This window comes from Cetorhinus maximus, chromosome 3 (genome assembly GCF_964194155.1).
Source record: "Cetorhinus maximus chromosome 3, sCetMax3.hap1.1, whole genome shotgun sequence".
NCBI classification, from domain to species: Eukaryota; Metazoa; Chordata; class Chondrichthyes; order Lamniformes; family Cetorhinidae; genus Cetorhinus; species Cetorhinus maximus.
This window is the reverse complement of record NC_135881.1, coordinates 42915571-42935569: the sequence shown is the minus strand read 5'-3', so window position 1 is coordinate 42935569 and position 19999 is coordinate 42915571. Positions and strand designations below refer to the sequence as shown.

General features: G+C 44.5%; 1 protein-coding gene across 4 annotated transcripts in view; it reads left to right on the top strand.

Annotated features, from left to right (window-relative positions):
- Positions 1-19999, top strand: part of jcada (junctional cadherin 5 associated a) — a 258299-nt gene that overhangs the window by 195835 nt on the left and 42465 nt on the right. For all 4 annotated transcript variants that reach the window (XM_078537786.1, XM_078537793.1, XM_078537800.1 and 1 more), the window contains one exon: positions 10934-15012. In XM_078537786.1, the coding sequence (XP_078393912.1) occupies positions 10934-15012 (4079 nt within the window). The remainder of the gene's footprint in view (positions 1-10933; positions 15013-19999) is intronic.

Here is a 19999-nt window from a genome sequence, read left to right as displayed (position 1 = left end):
TTGCGCTTGCGAAGGTGGAGGTGAGCTGCCATCTTGAACCACTGCAGATATTTGGCATGGGTGCCCACACAGTGTTATAGGAAGGGAGTCCCAGGATTTTGACCTAGCGACAGTGAAGGAACTATGATATAGTTCCAAGTCAGGATGGTGTGTGGCTTGGAAGAGGAACTTGCAGCTGGTGATGTTCCTATGCATCTGCTGCCCTTATCCTTCTAGGTGGTAGAGGTCACGGTTTGGAAGGTGCTTCTGCAGGAGCCAGACAGGAAACAGTGTCGGAATGAATGGGTCTTTTTCGGAGTGGCAGGTGGTGACCAGTGGGAGACTGCGGGGAAAATTGCTTGGGCCCCAGCTATTTACAATGTTTATCAATGATTTGGACAAGAGGACCAAATGTAATGTTTCCAGGTTTGCTGATGACATAAAACTAGGTGGGAATGTGAGTGGTGAGGAGGATGTTAAGAGACTTCAGGGGGATTTAGACAAGTTGAGTCAATGGGCAAATACATGGCAGATGCAGTATAATGTGGATATGTGTTGTGGTCCCCCAATTTGTTAACTTCTGAATGGGACCCAATTTTGTAATGCTCCCGGGTGAGGAAAGCTGAACTGGCTCCCCTTCTTTATTCAACCCCCTTGGTTGGTCACAACAAGGTTAATTTAAAATGGATAACTTTTCCCTGTCCAAATGTATATTTTTTAGAAGGAGCCAGTTGAACCAGGCTTTCTTGAGTCAAAGAAAGAGTAAGTTTGTTACTAAAAACCTGAGAAAAATAATAAAAAAAATACAACACACATACACACAGATCAGAAATGAGACATTAACAGTCCAAGTGAAAGATTTTTTTTAAAAGTGTGAATCAATCTTTGGCTTGTCCGTGAGGTGTAGAGGGTGATACATTGCGGCTGTCAAGTTTGGTGATTCTGGTAGAGCTGACTTTGGCAGTTTTGCAGTGGATTTGGAGATACTTGGTTCTGCAGGTTAGCTGAAGAAACTGTCCTATTTCCTTTACGATTGTGGCTTCTGCTGACTTGCCTCCAGCAACAGAGAGAGGGGACAGCCTGCAACTTCAGGGGTGATTAGTTGGTCATCTTATTGCTGTCATGCACACAGCACACACTGCACTGCTCTGCAGCTAGCTTTTTAACCCATTTTCCCTGTGTATTCCTGTAAGGGGGGAAAAAACCATGTTTTGTGCCCAGAGTCTATTTCCTCTGATCTCCGACCATTTTATACATTCTGAGATATGAATCAACAGGAGATGAATTTTAGATGACTGCTGAGACATAATAATCAATCTTTTGTCTCTGCAACCACAGGAGATTAAAGTTCAATCTTTTGCATTTTTCCTAGCTCCCTTTTAAATGCCTTTGCTTGAAGAAGACCATGACACCTTTTCAGATGTGACATTCCATGATCTCTCAGGGTAGGTCTCAGTATAATCCATGCAGGAGTTTTCCAGAAAGTGGTCACTTTACATTATTGGCCATCTTTTGTTCAGTGTCTTTGCTTCTATTTCTTTAAAAACACTCACATCTTCCTTAAAAAGTTCAATATGTCTGTAAGTTTGTGGCTATAATTGCCTTTTATGACACTTGCCCAACACTATGAATGAAATGAGATTCATTCTCATTTCATTGCAAAAGAGAAAAAGATCCTTGATTGTAGAGACCTCAGGAGGAGGTCGAGATGGATCATCTACTCATCACGTCTGACTAAAAATGGTGGAGAATGCTTCAGCCTATGCATTGCACTCACCCACTGGGCTCTGCTATTATTGAGAATGGACCTCCTCTTCCTCCTAGTAGGTGTTTGATTGTCTACTGCCTATTCACCATTGCATATGGCAGGACTGCAGACTTTTGATCTAATTCATTGCTTGTGGGATTGTTCACCTCTGACTATTTTATGTTGCTTCCACTTTAATCACAAGTCACCCAGTCTGGATAGGATGTATCCTAGGTTGCTGAGAGATGCGAGCGTGGAGATAGCTTAATCTCTGACTGCAACCTTTAATCCTCCTCAAGTACTGGAGTGGTGCCAGAGGACTGGAGGATTTCAAATGGGGGGAGAGTGATAACCTGGTAACAGGCCAGTCAGTCTAATGTCAGTGGTGGGGAAGCTACTAGAAACCATTGTCAAGAACAAAATTTAATCTCACTTGGAGAGGCACGGGTTAATAAAGTACACCCAGTCTGGATTTATCAAAGGCAAATCATGTTTTACTAACCTGATTTAAGTTATGTGATGAAGCAGTAGATGTTATATATATATAATTACAATATTTATATATGGACTTTGAAAAGGCGTTTGATGTAAGGAATGGATTTTTTGGGGAAATAGAAGAATATGGTATTAAAGGGACAGTGGTAACTTGGGTACAAAAAGGCAGAGAGCAGTGGTAAATGTGTGGCCCCCAGGCTTCAGTGTTAGGACCATTACTTTTCTTGTTTGTGGATGATACAAAATTTGGCAATGTAATGAGCAGGATAGTAGCAGATTTCAGGAGGACAGGCAAGTTGATGTTAAATCTTAAAGCCGCTGATGCTATAAATCCAGTGTTGTAGCTTGCTTCACTAAGTTGGCACCTCATTTTCAGGTTTACCTGACGCTGCTCCTGAATACTCTTCCAAACTCCTTATTAAACTATTGGTGCTCCCCTGGCTTGATGGTAATGGCAGAGTGAGGAATATGTCAGGCCATGAGGTTACAGATTGTGGTGGAATCTAATTCTGCTGCTACTAATGGCCTTCAGCTCCTCAAGGATGCCTGACTTGAACTGCCGGATCTATTCTGAATCTATCCCATTCAGTATGGTGGAGAGAGCCCTCATTGTGATTGTACAGGTTGTTGGTTGGAGTATGTAGAATCATAGAATGATATAGCACAGGGGGAGGCCATTTAGCCAATCATGACCATGCCAGCTCCTTGTAAGTGCTATACAACTAGAACCATTGCCCCTATTTTTTCATCATATCACAGTGGAAGTTTCCCATTCAAGTACTTATCCCGTTCCTTTTTCAAAGTTATTATTGCATCTGCTTCTATCACCCTTTACAGGCAGTGCATTCCTGATCATAGCGCACTGGGTAATTATTTTTCCCCCTCATGTTGCCTCTGATCTTTTTCCCAATTGGCTTAAATCTGTGGCTTCTGGCCCTCCTGCCACAGGAAGCAGGCCCCAACAGAAATTTTTCTCACCATTTGCGTTTGAATGTGTTCAACACATCAGTAACATAATTGGACAACAAAAGGCATTACTTTTGAAGAAGGCATCAAAAGCAATCATCAGACCACCCCCCCCCCCCCCCCCCCCCCACCCACCCCCCCCCACCAAAACTGCCCAGCACACTCACTCATGTCCTTCCTGCTCCACCCAGCCACGGTCCCACCCGCGCTCACACGCTCTCTCTCTCTCTCCCCACCCCCACAACCACATCCGTCCCACTTCCCCATCCTAACGCCCCAGCACTTGTCCCGTGCCACCTTCCCCCTCAACCGGCCGCAGTCCCACACCCACTCTCAGCCCCATCCAGCGGCAGTGACTGTCATCGGAGGGGGCAGCTCAATGAAGAGGGTCCAGTGCAGGAAGGCGCTCTGCAGGCTGCAAATGAGCTACTGGGGGCATGGCCTCTGCATCTCCCATTCACAATGTGAGGTAAAGGCAGGTGGCTTTGGTCCAACATTGCTAAGGATGCATGCATCCATATGTGCATGTTTCTGAGATGTGGTATAAGCCTTTGCTATTGAGGTTTGACAGTGAAGTGCACTGGGGACCAAAATGCTTACATTTTTGTTGAATATTATGCCTATGCTCTGGGGATGTTGAATTGTCATCCATTCAAGTATGTCGCTCATTGCTGCAGATAATCCTTGGTGAATTGGACAAGGAGGCTACTGTATGACAAAATTAAGCACTTACAAGTTCCCTGAAACCGTGGTGGATCGCATATTGAGTCACAGCCACTATAGCCTATGGCAGGATCTAGGAGTGTCAACATCAGTGCAATCCTCACTTTTATTGCCACAGTTAAAACAGTCCTATTGGCTGACTATGTGTCCAGATCTGGATATAGAAGAAAGAATAGTTTTGTGACTATATCTTTGTTATTGGTCCAGATTTTTCTTTCCCAGTAGTGGTGAATGCTGAGATGTTCGCCACCAGTGAGGGCTACAATGGCATTGCAACTTCTGACTATCTCACTTGGACTAAAATCTGGAAATTGTGGTGTGCCTCAATGGGTTATGGACAAGCGTAAACAACACACTGCAAGCATAACATATTGGGACATAATATTGTTGATGTCAGTGCCTGAAACTTAGCCACGTATTGTCGTGATCATTAGAACTTAAAATTCATCCTCACGAACAATCGCTTTTCAATCCGTTGAATACTTCTGAGCACTTTGAAGGTAATTAAATGATGCTAAATGACCATAAATGGTGTTTGAGCACTGTGTGATTTCATTTGATGTCAATTGATGACTAATAATTTCAGTTGATCATTACTGAGATGTCAACTGATGGCCTAATGACTTTTGAGTGCAGATAATGCCAAATGATAGCTAAATATTGAATTTTGAGCACAATTGATCACAAATGAGTGCAAATTATGCCTGTTGAATGCAAATTATGTCAAAATTTTCCGGTAGAGTTATCTCTTCTGTTACAAAATTAAAAGTTGCTGGAGAAACTCAACAGGTCTGACAGCATCTGTGGAGAGAAGGACAGAGTTAACATTTCGAGTTACATTAACTCTGTCCTTCTCTCCACAGATGCTGTCAGAGCTGCTGAGCTTTTCCAACAATTTTTGTTTTTGTTTCCGATTTCCAGCATCCGCAGTATTTTGCTTTTAGTTCTTCTGTTATTCTATCCAAACTTTCCATGATTTTGAATACCTCTATCAATCCTTCCTCTAAACTTTCCTGCTCTAAGGAGAGCATCCCAGTTTCTCTCACCTCTTCATGTGAATTCTGACATCCCCAGTCCCACTTTAATAAGTTTCCTCTGCACCCACAATAAAGCTTTGTCATCTTTCCTGAATTGTGATTCCCAGAATTGGCCACAATGCCGCACCTACAGCCTGACCCCTGTTTTGCTAGCAGGTCTATTATATGGTATTTTATCAAATTTCTTTTGAAGGCCATAGACATAGCATCAACTGTACTATGTTACTTCATCAACTAATTCAATTCGGTTCATCAAACATGCTTTGCCTTTAACACATCACATCCATGTTGACTTTCAATTGTTAGCTCGTACTTTTCCAAATGCCAATACATTTTGTCCTGGATTATCGGCTCCAAAAGTTTACCAACAACACCATTAAGCTGACTGGCTAGTAGTTGGTGGGTATTTTCCTTTCCCCTTATTCAAAATAGTGAAAGATTATTTCCACTGGTTCACTCCCCCTAAAATAGGGAAGTGGTCCAGTGTACTGAACACAGCAAATGTCCCAGATAAGAGATATGGAAAGCATCAGAGCTTTCTATATCTCGAGCCAAGCTGCTGCAGTGTAGCCATGACAGGATCTGCCCATTAATTCAGAGAGACATGGCCACATGTATCCTGCTCTGTCAGTTTCCTCCCAATCATCAGTTGAGAGGTATTTCAAAATGGTGGAAATGCTCAGCAAGTCAGGCGGCGTTTGTGGAGCGAGAAGCTGAGTTCATGTTTCAGTTCAATTACCTTTCATCAGGATGTGAAGTGTTAACTCTTGTTTCTCTTTCTGTAAATGCTGAATTTCCAGCACTTTCTACCAGATGCCCAGCATTTGCAGTGTTTAGTTTTTGAATCCGCTGAATGATATCGGGAAACAACAATAGTGTCATCAGGCAACACCTGCACTGCACCCAGCTGCTAACCAATACTAAGGGACTTGCGGGCCCCTTAAAAAAAAAGTGACTCCATAAACAGTTGACACAAGATCACGTGGGATGTTGTAGCCATTCTCTGAGGCTGAATTTGAGAAATCTACAGTATTGACTGTGTTGCATAATTGAGCTGCAATTAAGGCTGGTTTAGTGAGGTACATTTTCCTCAACAAGAACAGGTGAGGGTTACGTCATTATAAGTGACATCACGAATAGAGTGGCTGAATTTTACTATATGCTGAGAATGATATCATCAAGTAGCCAGTCTCTTGCGCAGGGCTGACCTTGTGGGCCAACGGAAAACCGGAATTACCCAAACTGTCGGCAATTATTCGGTCAAATGAAACACTTTGGGTGCGAGCTGCATTGACTAATAAGGTTCTGTGTAGAAAGTGTGGGGCTCAGTGGAGGGGTCACCTTTTGCATTACAAAGTGAACAATGACAGGGTTATAACCCTGGATTTCACCCGGTCCAATGCTGCAACTTGCTGCAAGCACACTGGACTTTCCGAGGAATCAACTTGCTGCCATTTGTGATCAAGAATGTGGTCCATGTCTTGGGGAAGGAGAATGTGGTGTAGGTGTAAAGGGGGTGGGGGTTGTCTGGGTTGTGTGGGTAAAGAAGAATGTGATTTAGGTTTAACACAGTAAAGAATATGAACAGTCTTCCCACCTGGATCATGTTCTCTCTCTCTCATCCCCAACCCCTTTAGGCCTTGGTCACATAGTCCCTCTTCCCCACTGTTCTCCCAGTGCTACCCACACCTGCCACCCCCAAATTCCTGACCACCTCTGCACCACACCCCCACTTCCCTTACCGAATTCCGGACCTTCCCCCTTTCTCTCGCACCTTCTCCCTCACCCCAAGCTCCTGACCTGATCCAGGCAAGTAGCAAGCTGATGGAACAGGGTGGGCAACAGGGAAGAAACGTGTTTTGAGCTGCAGGCTATGGCTGGCCACTTGGTGTATCCACAGTATTGGGTGTGCGTGCAGCTCTCTGGTGCTGGGCGGGGGTGGTATGGAGTTTAGACTCCGTCCCCCTGGCACTGGGTCAGCAGTCACAGCAGAGTTGATGCATCAGCTGCGTCTCTGTGGCTGAACTCTCACTCCTGCTTCAGAAGGTCATGGGTTCAAGTTCCGCTCCAGAGACTTTTTAGCCATAATCTAGACTGACACTAGTGTGGTACTGAGGGACTGCTGCACTTTGTCTTTCAGATGAGACATCTGCCCCTTCGGGAGGATGTAAAGAATAGCACAGCACAATTTGTAGAAGGGCAGAGGAGTTCTCCCAGTGTCCTAGCCGACATTTATCTCCCAACTGGCATCTAAATCATTCGGCTGCTGTGTTTTCTAAACTTAAAACAATGACTACACTTCTAAAGTAAAAGTGGCTGTAAATAGTTTTGGGGTGCCCCATCGCCCTATAAGGCTTGATATAAATTCAAGCTTACCTATACTAAAGATCCAGAGACTTTCGGGTTTGAGGAGGGGGTCTAGACAAGCTAGTGCTATTTTAACTGAAACAGAGAAGACTAATAGGAGACCAGATGGAGGTGTTAATGACATTTATGGAGTTTTGATAATGTAAAAACTAATTTTCCTACTTAGTAATCCAATAACTAAAGGACATAATTTTAACATAATTACCAAAAGAAGGAAGGGTAAGTTCAGGAAAAATGTCTTTACACAGGGGGTAGTTAGGACATAGAATGGCCTAACTTAAATGACGGTAGATACATAATCCATATAGCTTTTAAAAGGGAAGTGAATGAATAACTACCTGAAAAATAACAATGTGAAAGGAAATAGGAAAGTTCAGAGAATTGTGACAAAGCGGCTCACTTTCCAAGAGCTAGTATGGCCACATTGTGTCAAATTGCCCCTTCCTGTGCAATACAACCCTATGATTCGAATTGACTTATTCGAATGACTCAAGCCACATGCTCAAAATTCAGAGATCTCATGTTATGTACATTCCTTTCAATATTACACATTCTTAGGCCTGCTTCAGTAGGCTTTATCTTGGTACCTATGATTTAATATTTTGTAGATCATGAAATCTATTCTCGCAATTTGCTGATTCCCTAACTACTCTCCATAATAATAACATTTATAGGTTTCAGCTGCCCATTGATATGAAATGAGTTGTATAACTCGGGAGCGAAATCACCCAAACCAAATTGAGGGATAGCGCCCCTTCAAGGAGCTAGTCATATGTCACTTTGGCTTCCCATGGGTTAATTATCATAAAGCATACTTTACAAAATTCCAGCAGATCCATTGGACTCATTATCTTTGAGTTGTTGCTGTCAACAACATATATATTATCTTAACATTGTACATTCCTAGGCTTGTTTCTTCAGAATTTGCCTTGAATGAAAATATAATCAGCATTTATTTGGCAATGAGCAGAGTCCTTAGACAGAGAGGGCTGTTTGTAACTAGTCACTGCTCCTTCTATGTTGCTAGAGGTTCTGGCCATCAATCTGATACAACTTATTGACTCACATCTGTACGCTACATAACATTGAACTCTAACCCTATGGTATCAGGGTCTGTTGCTATTGTCATTTGTCTGGATTGAGATGCTTTGGAGGAATTAAAAGGCCAGAGTCAAATATTTACTCACTTTTAATACATGCACTCAAGTTCTTTCAAGTTTGCTGTCTGGAGTAGTGCTAGATGTCAGGAGCAGGTCACTCTTATTTGTAAACAAGCTGGGCCACTCATCCCACATCTGGGAAGAAGTAAAAGGATGAAAGTTTAAAAATAAGATTTAAAAAAATAAAATAAAATGTTTTTATGAAGTAATGGACTGAGATATTCACCCTATGGGCACATAAACTAAATAAGATAGGTATTAAAGCTGAAATTCAGACCACGAAAATGTTTCTATGAAGTAATTTATTTGAAGCATTTCTTATCCAACAGATTTCATTCAACATTTCACTTAATTGCCTTCTTTCGCACAATTATTTTAACGAAGTTTTAATCCCACAGAAATGAAGCACAAACACCTAATCTCAGACAAAATTACTAAACAGAAGAACATTATTTGACAAAAAATATTTCTTTTCACAATGAATATACTTTGTTCCTTTACTTGATTTGACTTCAGTTTAAATAAATTTACAATTGTTACTATATAATTTCTACTGATCATTTTCTACATCCTCAATGTCACTCTGAAAATCCTCAGGATCAAAATCTGCATCTCCACCTATTTCCTCGATGTTTGTTAATATTCTGAGTACTTCATCATCGGTGTCAAAGACAACATCTGTAGTATCACTGTCTACATTTTCAAGGTCACTGCATTTTTAGTGTTTGTTGAAACATTAAACATTTCAAGAGAGACCATAGTCATTCTTCCTCTTGAGCCAAAATAAAGAGATTTCTTATTGATCCTATTCAGCTGTTAAATCTTCTGATATTTTCCAAGAATTGTTTTGATTTTGTTGTTCCCAAAAGGACATTCAGCGGGTCAGGTTGCTCACTTAAGTGTGGCAATCGTACTTTACCATTTGCGCAAAATTGTGCGGAACTCTACGGCACTGTCGTGGTGGGGGCGAGGCTGTAAAATATGGCGATCCAGTCAAAACTCCACTGATTTTGGCAGAAATGGCTGTAAAATTCCACGCATCGAAAGTGGCTCTTTATTCCACTTTTTCGCACCACAATATTCACATACCCCTTAACTACTGCCAATATCGTATTCTGCATCTGACTCATAATTATGATGAGGGTCGTAGATGAAAGCTTCCTTTATGAGTCTTGGTCTCTTACTTCCTTTATGAGTCTTGGTCTCTTACTTGCAGCACTGGTTCTTCTTGCATTCTGTTGCTCTCTGACAACTTCATGCTTTCTTGCTCTAGCCTCTTCCTATTTCTTGGCTCTGCATGCCATCTGCCGTTTTCCCTTACCAAGTAATAACATGTAGTGTCTGAGAACATAACTCACATGAAACAAATTAAATTTGAAAGAAAGTTGGGGATTTATGATGTAAATTTGTCACATCCTTTCTCGGATTGTATGGTCGAGGTTGGCTAAAGCATGTCTGAGTTACGGTGTCTGTGGAAGCACAGAGCACAGGGCTCTGAGATTCCCTTCTAGGAGGCAATCTGCACCCCCTCCCCCTCCCCAGTGGGGGTGATTTAGATGTTCACTCCCTTATGACATGGCCTTTGGTCAAAGGTATCATCTCACCAAGTTTGGTTGATATTGGCCCAATTAAGGATCTCCAAGGAGTTTGCGAGCAAACAAACAGAGACAGCCATTTTGTTTGGGCCTTCTGTAATTCATCGATACTCTTTTGATACTTTTCAAAATAAATGTGGGTTGTCTGCTGGAGTTGCTCATGTCCTTACAGCTGACTCCCCATCAAATTATTGTATTATATTTTCTACATTATTTTCTTATCTAGATTTGCTCGCTAAAGTAAGATATCTGGGATTATTATGGTCTGTTGCTGAGGGACCACCAGCGTATTGGACATCAAAGCTCTTTACCCTCTTCCGTAAAACATGGCATTAAGTTCTCCCTGCTCCATATTTGTCAATGATGAGACACCCATACTGCCTGGAACAAGTCTGGTCATTAGACCCAACTGAAATATCCACTGCTTCCAGTCAGCAGGTTAAGCCTAAGAGTTCAAATGTGCCCATTGTAAATGTTAAATTTGTATTCAGCAATATTTGCATGTTACTTCACTTCATTCAAAGAAAGATAAATATGATGAACTAGTACAAAACACTTTCTCTTTGTTAAAAAGTAAAATGGAAATTATGCACTCTTTAAAAAAAAACCTATAATTTAAGGTACAGTACTTGGCATAATTTAGCTCTTGTACATGATTAAGCATTATTGCTCATAGCCTTGGTGTTTATTCAATGTATAATAGCTGCTTATTTCCATTTGGATTTGTTGATAAATTTATTGCACAAATCAACCATAAGCAAAATGACAAGCGTTCATTAATGAAATTGGCATTAAAGGTCTAAAAGGGAATTACATTTTCTCAAGTGTCTTAATCGCATTCTGTGCTTCTGTATTTGTTTACAGGTTAACCAGTGGTCCTCCATTACCTTGTTCATCTAGGCCCAAACCTGGTAAGGATGTCACCTATTGGAGACGAAGAGGACAAGACTTCAGTGTTTTACTGGATTACACAAACCGAGGAGACTCGGGCTACAAAGGAAATAATGTGACAAAAACTCAAAACATTCCAAAAGCTGAACAACGAGGCAAAAGTTCACAAGATACACAGCCGAAGAATGCGCAGCATAAATCAGAAGTACTTAGAATAAATGAGCAAAAGGGTTGGATGTCAGAAGGTCAGAGTGTGACAGTGAAAGAGAGGTGTGAAGACAAGTGGAGAACGCCAGTGGAGCGTAAGTGTCAAAGCTTGGGTACAGAGGAATGGAAAGCTTCTTTAGGAAGACAGCTGTCTGATGGTGATGGAAACAGATTGAGACATGGTGTATTGCCTCACGTAGTTGGTGATGAAACATTAAAAAGAGAAGGATTGCCACATATAAAAAAGGGGAAGTCTCAGTCATTGCCCAGAGTTATACCAGAAAGTAATGGTAAGGAATTTGAGACAGGTCTACATTATGTGGATATGTCTGGATTTGACAGAAATAGATTGGAAAATCAATGCTTGAAAGATGATCTTTTGTTGCAGGATGATGGCTCTTATTGTAATCCTAAAACAAGTTCAAAATTGACAGAAAACCTAAGGCAGAGTGCTCAGTGTGCACAGTTGCCAAAAGCTAAGTTGACTAGACCACTGAAACCTCCCTCCTATGAACTGTATCAGCAAATTAGGAGAAGTTCAGAAATGATACCTAATCTCCATTTACATGGAGAAACTGATGGGCAAATAGCTTATTTTGCCAAGGACAGTGAAGAAAGTGCTGACCATAATTGCTGCCCTCCAGCTCCTGCTGGTAGCAGCTTGGAGCCTCCTGTCTATGTGCCTCCCCCATCTTACAAAGCACCACCTCAACAAAAAGTTGGTCAGAAATGTTTTGATAAAGTGCCTACTAGCAACAACACATGTCAGCCCTACCAATCAACAGAGACTCTTATCGATCAGTCTCATTGGGGTTTAGAAAATCAGGAGAGCAATCGTGCTCATCAGAAACGCATGTCTCATGATAATGGTGCAAAGCAACATCTGCAAACTAAGAATGTAAATAATGATATGGGTAAAGATGTCCCTCACACTAGGGAAACCTATAGTTCATCACATAATGGATACACAGATGACCAAAAGGCTTTTGTCAAGTACATACCATTCAATGATCCTCGACTTAGACACATTACTATAGTGCAGTCTGAAAAGCAATACAGTGAAGCAGATAATAAATATGAACAATGGAATGCAAAGGACCATGTTACAGATGTAAGCAGGACATTTGGACCGTCAGACCACTGCAGTGCCTTTTCTGTTCCATCAGGGCCATATTACTCCACTCAGGCAGGCCTGAGGCCTATTGCTAATACGACTAGCAACAGACGGTTTGTAGCATCCAAGCCAGAGAGCGAGAATGGTACTAAGTCTGAACATTGTTGTAAACCGTATGTTGACAACCAGTGTGACTCCTCATTCAAGTATAATTCACTTTCAACGACAAACCATCCAGTTAGCTTTCCACATTCAAATACCAATTCTAAAGCAGAACTGCTTGTAAATCCAGGCACTGTTGAAACTATAACCCAAGTAAAAAAGTGGGAACCAGATTCCCAGAGTTTTGAGGTGCAAGAAAAGAAACGTCCAAAAAGAAGAATGACAGAAACGATATTTTGTCTGGTTTCTGTGCCAGTCAAAACATGTGAAGGAGAGTCAAATAAAGATACATTTATTAACGATATGAGAAATGGAAACATTGAAAGGGTTATGAATGATAGTACTGGAAACTTAACAGAGCAAAGTTTTTTAAGCATGTCTTCCTCTGACTTGGAGTTACAAGCATTGACAGGAAATATGACCTCAGAAAGCGGGTTGAAGAGACCTGAGCCCTGGAATGAAGTTAGCAATAGACGTGCAGTTGGCTATAATTTTAACCAACACAGAGAATTAAGAGCCTCTGGCTCTTGGCCAGGTGACCAGTACAGAGATCAAGAGACACAAACAAGTTTCATTAAAGCTCCCCATACCACTCGGTCACTCACTGGTGCCATAAAAAAGGTTGGAACAGGCAACCAGATACAAAGTCAGAACTATTCAGAGCCTGAATCCAGTGTATTATTGAAAGGGGATAAAGGAAGTACAGAAGTTACAGCCATCAATGACCAGAAACATAAACTGAGTAACTATTCAATAAATGGTCAGACAAGCTTATATCCATCTACCAACAGTGCTTTCTCCAGGACAGCTCCTAAACAGTATCAGGTCAATCACATTAACTCACACCAAAATCAGGTTCATGGGGCTTCGAAAAGCCTACGTGAAAGGGGCACAGATGTAATTACAGAAGATCAGGTGGAAGTGAGCAGAGGTTGTGCACGGACTTCATCAAATAATGGCAAAGAGGCTGTAGGTTTTGGTCAATTCCTCTTGAAACCTGTGAACCGTCGTCCTTGGGATGCAATCAGTGAATTAGAAAGTTTCAACAAAGAGATTCAGGAACAAGAGGATCGTAACATTCAGGCATTGCAGGAGGAAAACGAAGATGATGCACTTACTACAATTCAGGCAACAAACTCTGACAAAGACTTTTCAAACAGTCAGATGACAGCCTACCAGAAACCTGAGCTGTGTGTGCCTGAAAAACCATTAGCCAAGCTGACCAAGCCCAAAGTAAAGGAGGACAGCGGCAGTGATAAAAATTGCTCAGGTTACATGAATATTACCCCTGATGTGCAGGACATTTCTAAAAGATCTGCTGACAACAGCAAATTGAGCAGCCAGTCAAGCAACCTATTCCATAAACCCATCAACAAAAGAACAACAGACACTAAAAGCAGCACAATTCTAAATGTATTCACCACGAAAAATGCACAGATCACTAAATTAAAAAACGAAAAGAATGTGGAAAGCACCAATAGCAAAAGGCAGTGCATAAACATCAATGGAGTTCGAACGCCTATGTATCAGTTAAGTCAAACAAAGACAGAAAGCACAAATGATGCAGGCACATCAGTCAGAGTGATGGCGCCAGGGAAAAAATCTGTGCCAACTCCCAAAACGGAATGTGACTGCAGCATTGCAAAAGTGTTATCTCAATTTGACAATGATCAGGATTATTCAGAACCTGACCTGAGCGCTCTAAGCTATCATAAAAGCACAAAACCAAAAATTGACAACCTGAATGACCTCTTTGAACAGAAAACTGCAGAAGGAATTTCCAGAAATGAATCGTTAGAAGAAAGAGCTGCCAGGATTTTAGGAATAGATGTAGCAGTAGAAACCTTGATTTCTCCAGGGAAGAAGATGCTGCATCAGGATGCAGGAAAAAATGAAACAAAGCCTCCTGCTGATATGGAATTGGGCTATACCTGTGATCGTTTTATAGCAGACAGGAAAAATGCTTTAGAAGAACAACCAGGGCATGTCGAAGAGAAACCTTCAGGCTTCAACAAACTGTCGGAATGGAAACACAACCCTCTCTATGGAATCTCAAATGGAAATACTGTGCGAGAGAATAAATTGCCAAAACATGCTGCTGAAAGTAACAAAGAGTTGGGGAAAAGGGCCATCATAAATGAATTCTTCCACGGACCTTTCAAGGAGTTTTATAATTGGGCTGACAAAAATTGCTGTCTGAGCGCAGAAAGAAAAGTTGTCTGTGTCCCAGGTGCAGACAGGAAAGTTCGAAACACTTCGGAGATGATTGAAGCCTTGCAAGGTAAAATTGCATCGTCCCCAAGCCGAACGGCTCTGGACCGCCTGGCCAGAATGAAAGAAGTAGATTCGGTTTCCCGTATCCGACGTCTCAGCATTAAAAGTACAGATTCTGGTGATGAACTTGATGAGGAAACATGTAGCACAGAGCGAGGAGCAGAGGAAACAGTTTACACGTTGGCCGGGAGGGAAGATGCCTGCACGACAAGGAAGCGAGTCATATCACTGGACCAGGATTTGGAATCTTTGGTGTCTTCAGTAACAGCTGATTCGGAGAACAAAGAGACTGCAGGTATGCCTTTACAGCATAATGTCATGACTAGATTCATTGTATCTCAGAGACTGGATGTTGTCCACTGTAAATAGGAAATATAGGGATTAATTTGCAACTAGTAATTTTAAAGCAATATATCTCGGAATAAAAAAAGCATTGCCTTGTCTCTGACAGGCACCTATTTCAATATGGTTACCAATTGAATGCTGATTAATAAACAGGAATAATTGTTCCTGATTGATATTGAGGAATAACATGGCATCTATATAAAAAGCAAAGCAAGTTTCAGCAGGATATGATGTCTCTATGAAGGGGTGATTGCTGTAATTTGTATTGTGTTTGTGTCATATAACTCACACTGCTTCTTTACATAGAACCCATGGGGGCTAAATTCAATAGCTGCCAAAAATGGGTGTGGGGATCATGATGCACAATTAACCCATGCACATTTATTGCAATGCAGACAGCATGCCAACTTCTGCCTACTGATTTCAGTGGTTTCCACAGTGCTAACCAGCCTGGTGATTGGTTGGATGCATCAGTGGTGAGCCAATATCATGAGAGACTAACGCCATTTACATCTAGTCTGAACTACTTAATGGGGTAGCTCATTGTGACTGAGCGTTTGCAGGAAATAAATGTGACCTGGCAAACAGTGGCACAAATGAGAGAGAGCAGGCTCTAAGGTTTTCAGACGCTGTACTGGGGTTTTATTGGAGGAGCTGGAGAGAACGAGAGAGAGTCAATATTCGCAAGGGACCAGAAGACCCTCCCAGCACATACTCAGAAGTTAGGTAGGCCACCTCTTCCAGACTGAAAAGAATGGGTTTCAAGCTCTGCACGAAGCCTTGTTGGTATTGGACTCTTGTCATGTTCCTTGACATTGACAACAAGCTTCCCAATGCACCAAGCATTTTGTTGTCCATATCCAGCAGTGTATTCCTGTAGGCTACCCCAAAGTGTTCATCTGAATCCTCTGCAGTAGAACTCACGAGCGACCTCGCCCTCTGGCACTATCCTTGCCCTCTGCCCCTGTTGATGCCAGGAGTCTAGCCCTGAAGACGTGGATGCAAGGCAGCAAGAAGTTCAGCGACCTCACAGAAGTGGTTAAGGTCAGTGAATACATCTTCAAATGACAGATTCCCCCTACCAAAAAAATGTTAATATAATTTTTGTGTTCAAGTGTGCTCAATGCGCTTAATTACAATTTGATATCAAAAGCTCTCATTTGGAATGAATTTGACATCAAATTTGGCAGTGCGCTCAAACCATATCCAGCATGCTCAAAGCTATCAAATGTGCTCTGCAACCTGCATTGAAAATTACAAAGAAATGAATTCCTAAAATAATATTTGAATTTATTCAGTTTTACATATTAGTCCAAAATAATCATTCCACTATACATTCTTGAGAGAACCATCTGATCCCCATCAGGTCTTAATTCATTTTTTCCCCCACCCCCCCCTCAAGTCTTAGGGTCTAAACTCCCATCTTTCCCCGCACCCCAAAATACTCCACCTCCCGTATCAGGGTCTAAACTCTTCCCTCTCTCCCTTTCCAGTTTCGACTCTCCCCCCCCCTTTCCCTCCAGTCTCCAAACTCTCTCCCTCCAGTCTCCAAACTCTTGCCCCCTCTCTTCCTCTAGTCTCGACTCTGTCTCCCCCCTCCCTCCAAATTCTCCCCATCTCCCTCCAGCCTCAAAACTCTCCCCCTTCCCCCTCCGAACGGCCTCCGCCCGTCCCCCTCCGAACGGCCTCCGCCCGTCCCCCTCCGAACGGCCTCCGCCCGTCCCCCTCCGAACGGCCTCCGCCCGTCCCCCTCCGAACGGCCTCCGCCCGTCCCCCTCCGAACGGCCTCCGCCCGTCCCCCTCCGAACGGCCTCCGCCCGTCCCCCTCCGAACGGCCTCCGCCCGTCCCCCTCCGAACGGCCTCCGCCCGTCCCCCTCCGAACGGCCTCCGCCCGTCCCCCTCCGAACGGCCTCCGCCCGTCCCCCTCCTTCTCACGGCCTCCGCCCGTCCCCCTCCTTCTCACGGCCTCCGCCCGTCCCCCTCCTTCTCACGGCCTCCGCCCGTCCCCCTCCTTCTCACGGCCTCCGCCCGTCCCCCTCCTTCTCACGGCCTCCGCCCGTCCCCCTCCTTCTCACGGCCTCCGCCCGTCCCCCTCCTTCTCACGGCCTCCGCCCGTCCCCCTCCTTCTCACGGCCTCCGCCCGTCCCCCTCCTTCTCACGGCCTCCGCCCGTCCCCCTCCTTCTCACGGCCTCCGCCCGTCCCCCTCCTTCTCACGGCCTCCGCCCGTCCCCCTCCTTCTCACGGCCTCCGCCCGTCCCCCTCCTTCTCACGGCCTCCGCCCGTCCCCCTCCTTCTCACGGCCTCCGCCCGTCCCCCTCCTTCTCACGGCCTCCGCCCGTCCCCCTCCTTCTCACGGCCTCCGCCCGTCCCCCTCCTTCTCACGGCCTCCGCCCGTCCCCCTCCTTCTCACGGCCTCCGCCCGTCCCCCTCCTTCTCACGGCCTCCGCCCGTCCCCCTCCTTCTCACGGCCTCCGCCCGTCCCCCTCCTTCTCACGGCCTCCGCCCGTCCCCCTCCTTCTCACGGCCTCCGCCCGTCCCCCTCCTTCTCACGGCCTCCGCCCGTCCCCCTCCTTCTCACGGCCTCCGCCCGTCCCCCTCCTTCTCACCGCCCCCGCCCGTCCCCCTCCTTCTCACCGCCCCCGCCCTACCCACCTCCCGTCTCCCTGCCACCAGCCTCCAAACAATCCTTCCGGTCTCCAGGCACTGGGCGCTGCCAAATTCCAGGCCTCTCCAATATTCCAGGGCACCTCTCAACCCTTTCCCCACCCCCAGCCCCCGATACTCACCCCTCGCTATAACCTTCCTCATTGCTCCAAGCCGTCTTCAAACCTGCAGCAGATCTGGCAGGTAAACGTCTCTTCTGGTTTCTAGCCGGTTCTGTAAACAGAGATCTCTGGTTGGTTGGGGAGTGAGGGGTGGGGGGGGTAGTAGGAAGGGGAAAGAGTGAAGGGGGTGGAGAAGGAAAGGAGGAGTGTGAAGGGTGCAGAGGAAAAGAAGGGGGCTGGGAGGAAAGAGGGGGAAGTGGGGAAATAGGAGGGGGAAAGAGGGGGAGGTGAGTAAATAGGAGGGGGATCCAGCAAGGTGGGGGGCGAGGGGAAAGAGGGCATGGTAGGAGGGGATGGGGAAGGGGAGAGAGAGGGGGAGGAGAGGGAGAGAGAGAGAGAAGGGGAGAGAGAGAGACGGGGTCGGGGGAGGGAGGAAGAGAACTGCTGCAACCTGACAATAGGGAATAGGCAATTTTTCCTGGTTTGGATTTTTACCCTTATCAAGGTAAACGCAAAGGACTGAAAGTCCTTCCCACTGGGCTTTTCCAGCCCCAGCTGCTGGCAGGACCGGAAAATGCCTCTCTCAATTCAGGCACCCAAGCCAGGGTTTTTCCACAGGCTTCAGGATCCCAATGTCAGTGTTAAATAGGGGTCAGAAGCCTGCGTTGAGGGGAAAGGGGCTCTCTGATTTTCCCTGAACCTTTAAAACCCTTTTAACCTCTTTAACCAAGCCTTTGGTCATATTTTTTTATTCATTCCCGGACTTTGAGCTTCGCTGGCTGAGCCAGCATTTATTGCCCATACCTAACTGCCCTTCAGAGCTGCCTTCTTGAACCACTGCAGACCATGTGGTGTAGGTACACCCACAGTGCAGTTAGGGAGGGAGTTCCAGGATTTTGACCCAGCGACAGTGAAGGAACGGTGATATATTTCCAAGTCAGGGTGGTGAGTGACTCGGAGGGGAACTTCCAGATGGTGGTGTTCCCATCTATCTGCTGCCCTTGTCCTAGATGGTAGCAGTCGTGGGTTTAGAAGGTGCTGTCGAAGGAGCCTTGGTGAATTCTTAATAGGTATGACCTATACTGCCTTATGTTGGTTCACTATATGTGAAAAGTTTGACTTTTGAAAGGTCGGGGGGGCAGAAGAAAATTGCTCCAGGGTGGGTGTTTTGGGGGTGTGGAAGAAAATTGCTCAGGGGGGCTGGTGGGGGAGAAAATTGCTCCTGGGGGCTTTTATGAGGAGAGAACTGCTGCAATCCAAGGGAGAATGGAGTGCGGGCGTCCAGCGGGTGGGGGAGGGAGGGTGGGGGTGGGGGTGGGGTGTGGAGTTACAACGTTGTGCTGCATGAGTTACAGGTTATAAAGAAAAACAAAAAAGTACTTCATCAAAACAGGGTCTGCTTTTTATAAAGTTAGCTCAGTTTTATGATGTCACTCTGCATCACAAACCAGCCGTCCAGCCAAATGAGCTAACCGATTCCCCTAACATCGCCCCTCGCCTGAGATGTGGTGACCCTCAGGTTAAACTCACCACCAGTCCTGTCTCTCTAGCGCGGGAGCAGCCTATGGTCCTTTGGGACTACGGCAACTTTCATTTAGTTTGAAGCTATTGAAATTCAGAAATGCGGAAAATAAACTCTATGATCGTTTTTGATGTCCAAATGCTTAAGTGATGTTGCTAATCGCAAATATTTGAGCGCTGTGGTTTGGGCCAATTGATGACATTGATGTCAATTATAGTATTTTTAATGTTAAATGATAGCTAAGTGATTGCTTTTGAGTGCAACTGATGTCAAATGATAGCTAAATGATTAATTTTGAGTGCGTTTGATATCAAATGAGTGCAAATGGACATTGTTGAACGCAATTGATGTCAAACTTTTCAGTTAGGGGGGACTGTACCACTCCTGAGATAATGCTCAAATCACACCAAAAATCTCAATCAATCTGGACTCATACCCAACATTGATATGCGTCACTTTACCCTCGCACTCTTGGTACTGCTATAAGACTCACACCCACATCTCGCAGCTTGCACACAATGCGAGCTAGTCAACCATGACAGCCACGCCTGCCAAACATATTTCACCACACTTTCTGAGACACTTCCAATTCTCTTACAGGACAAGGTGGCCCATAACTGGAGGCAGCAGGAGATAACTGGAGGGGGA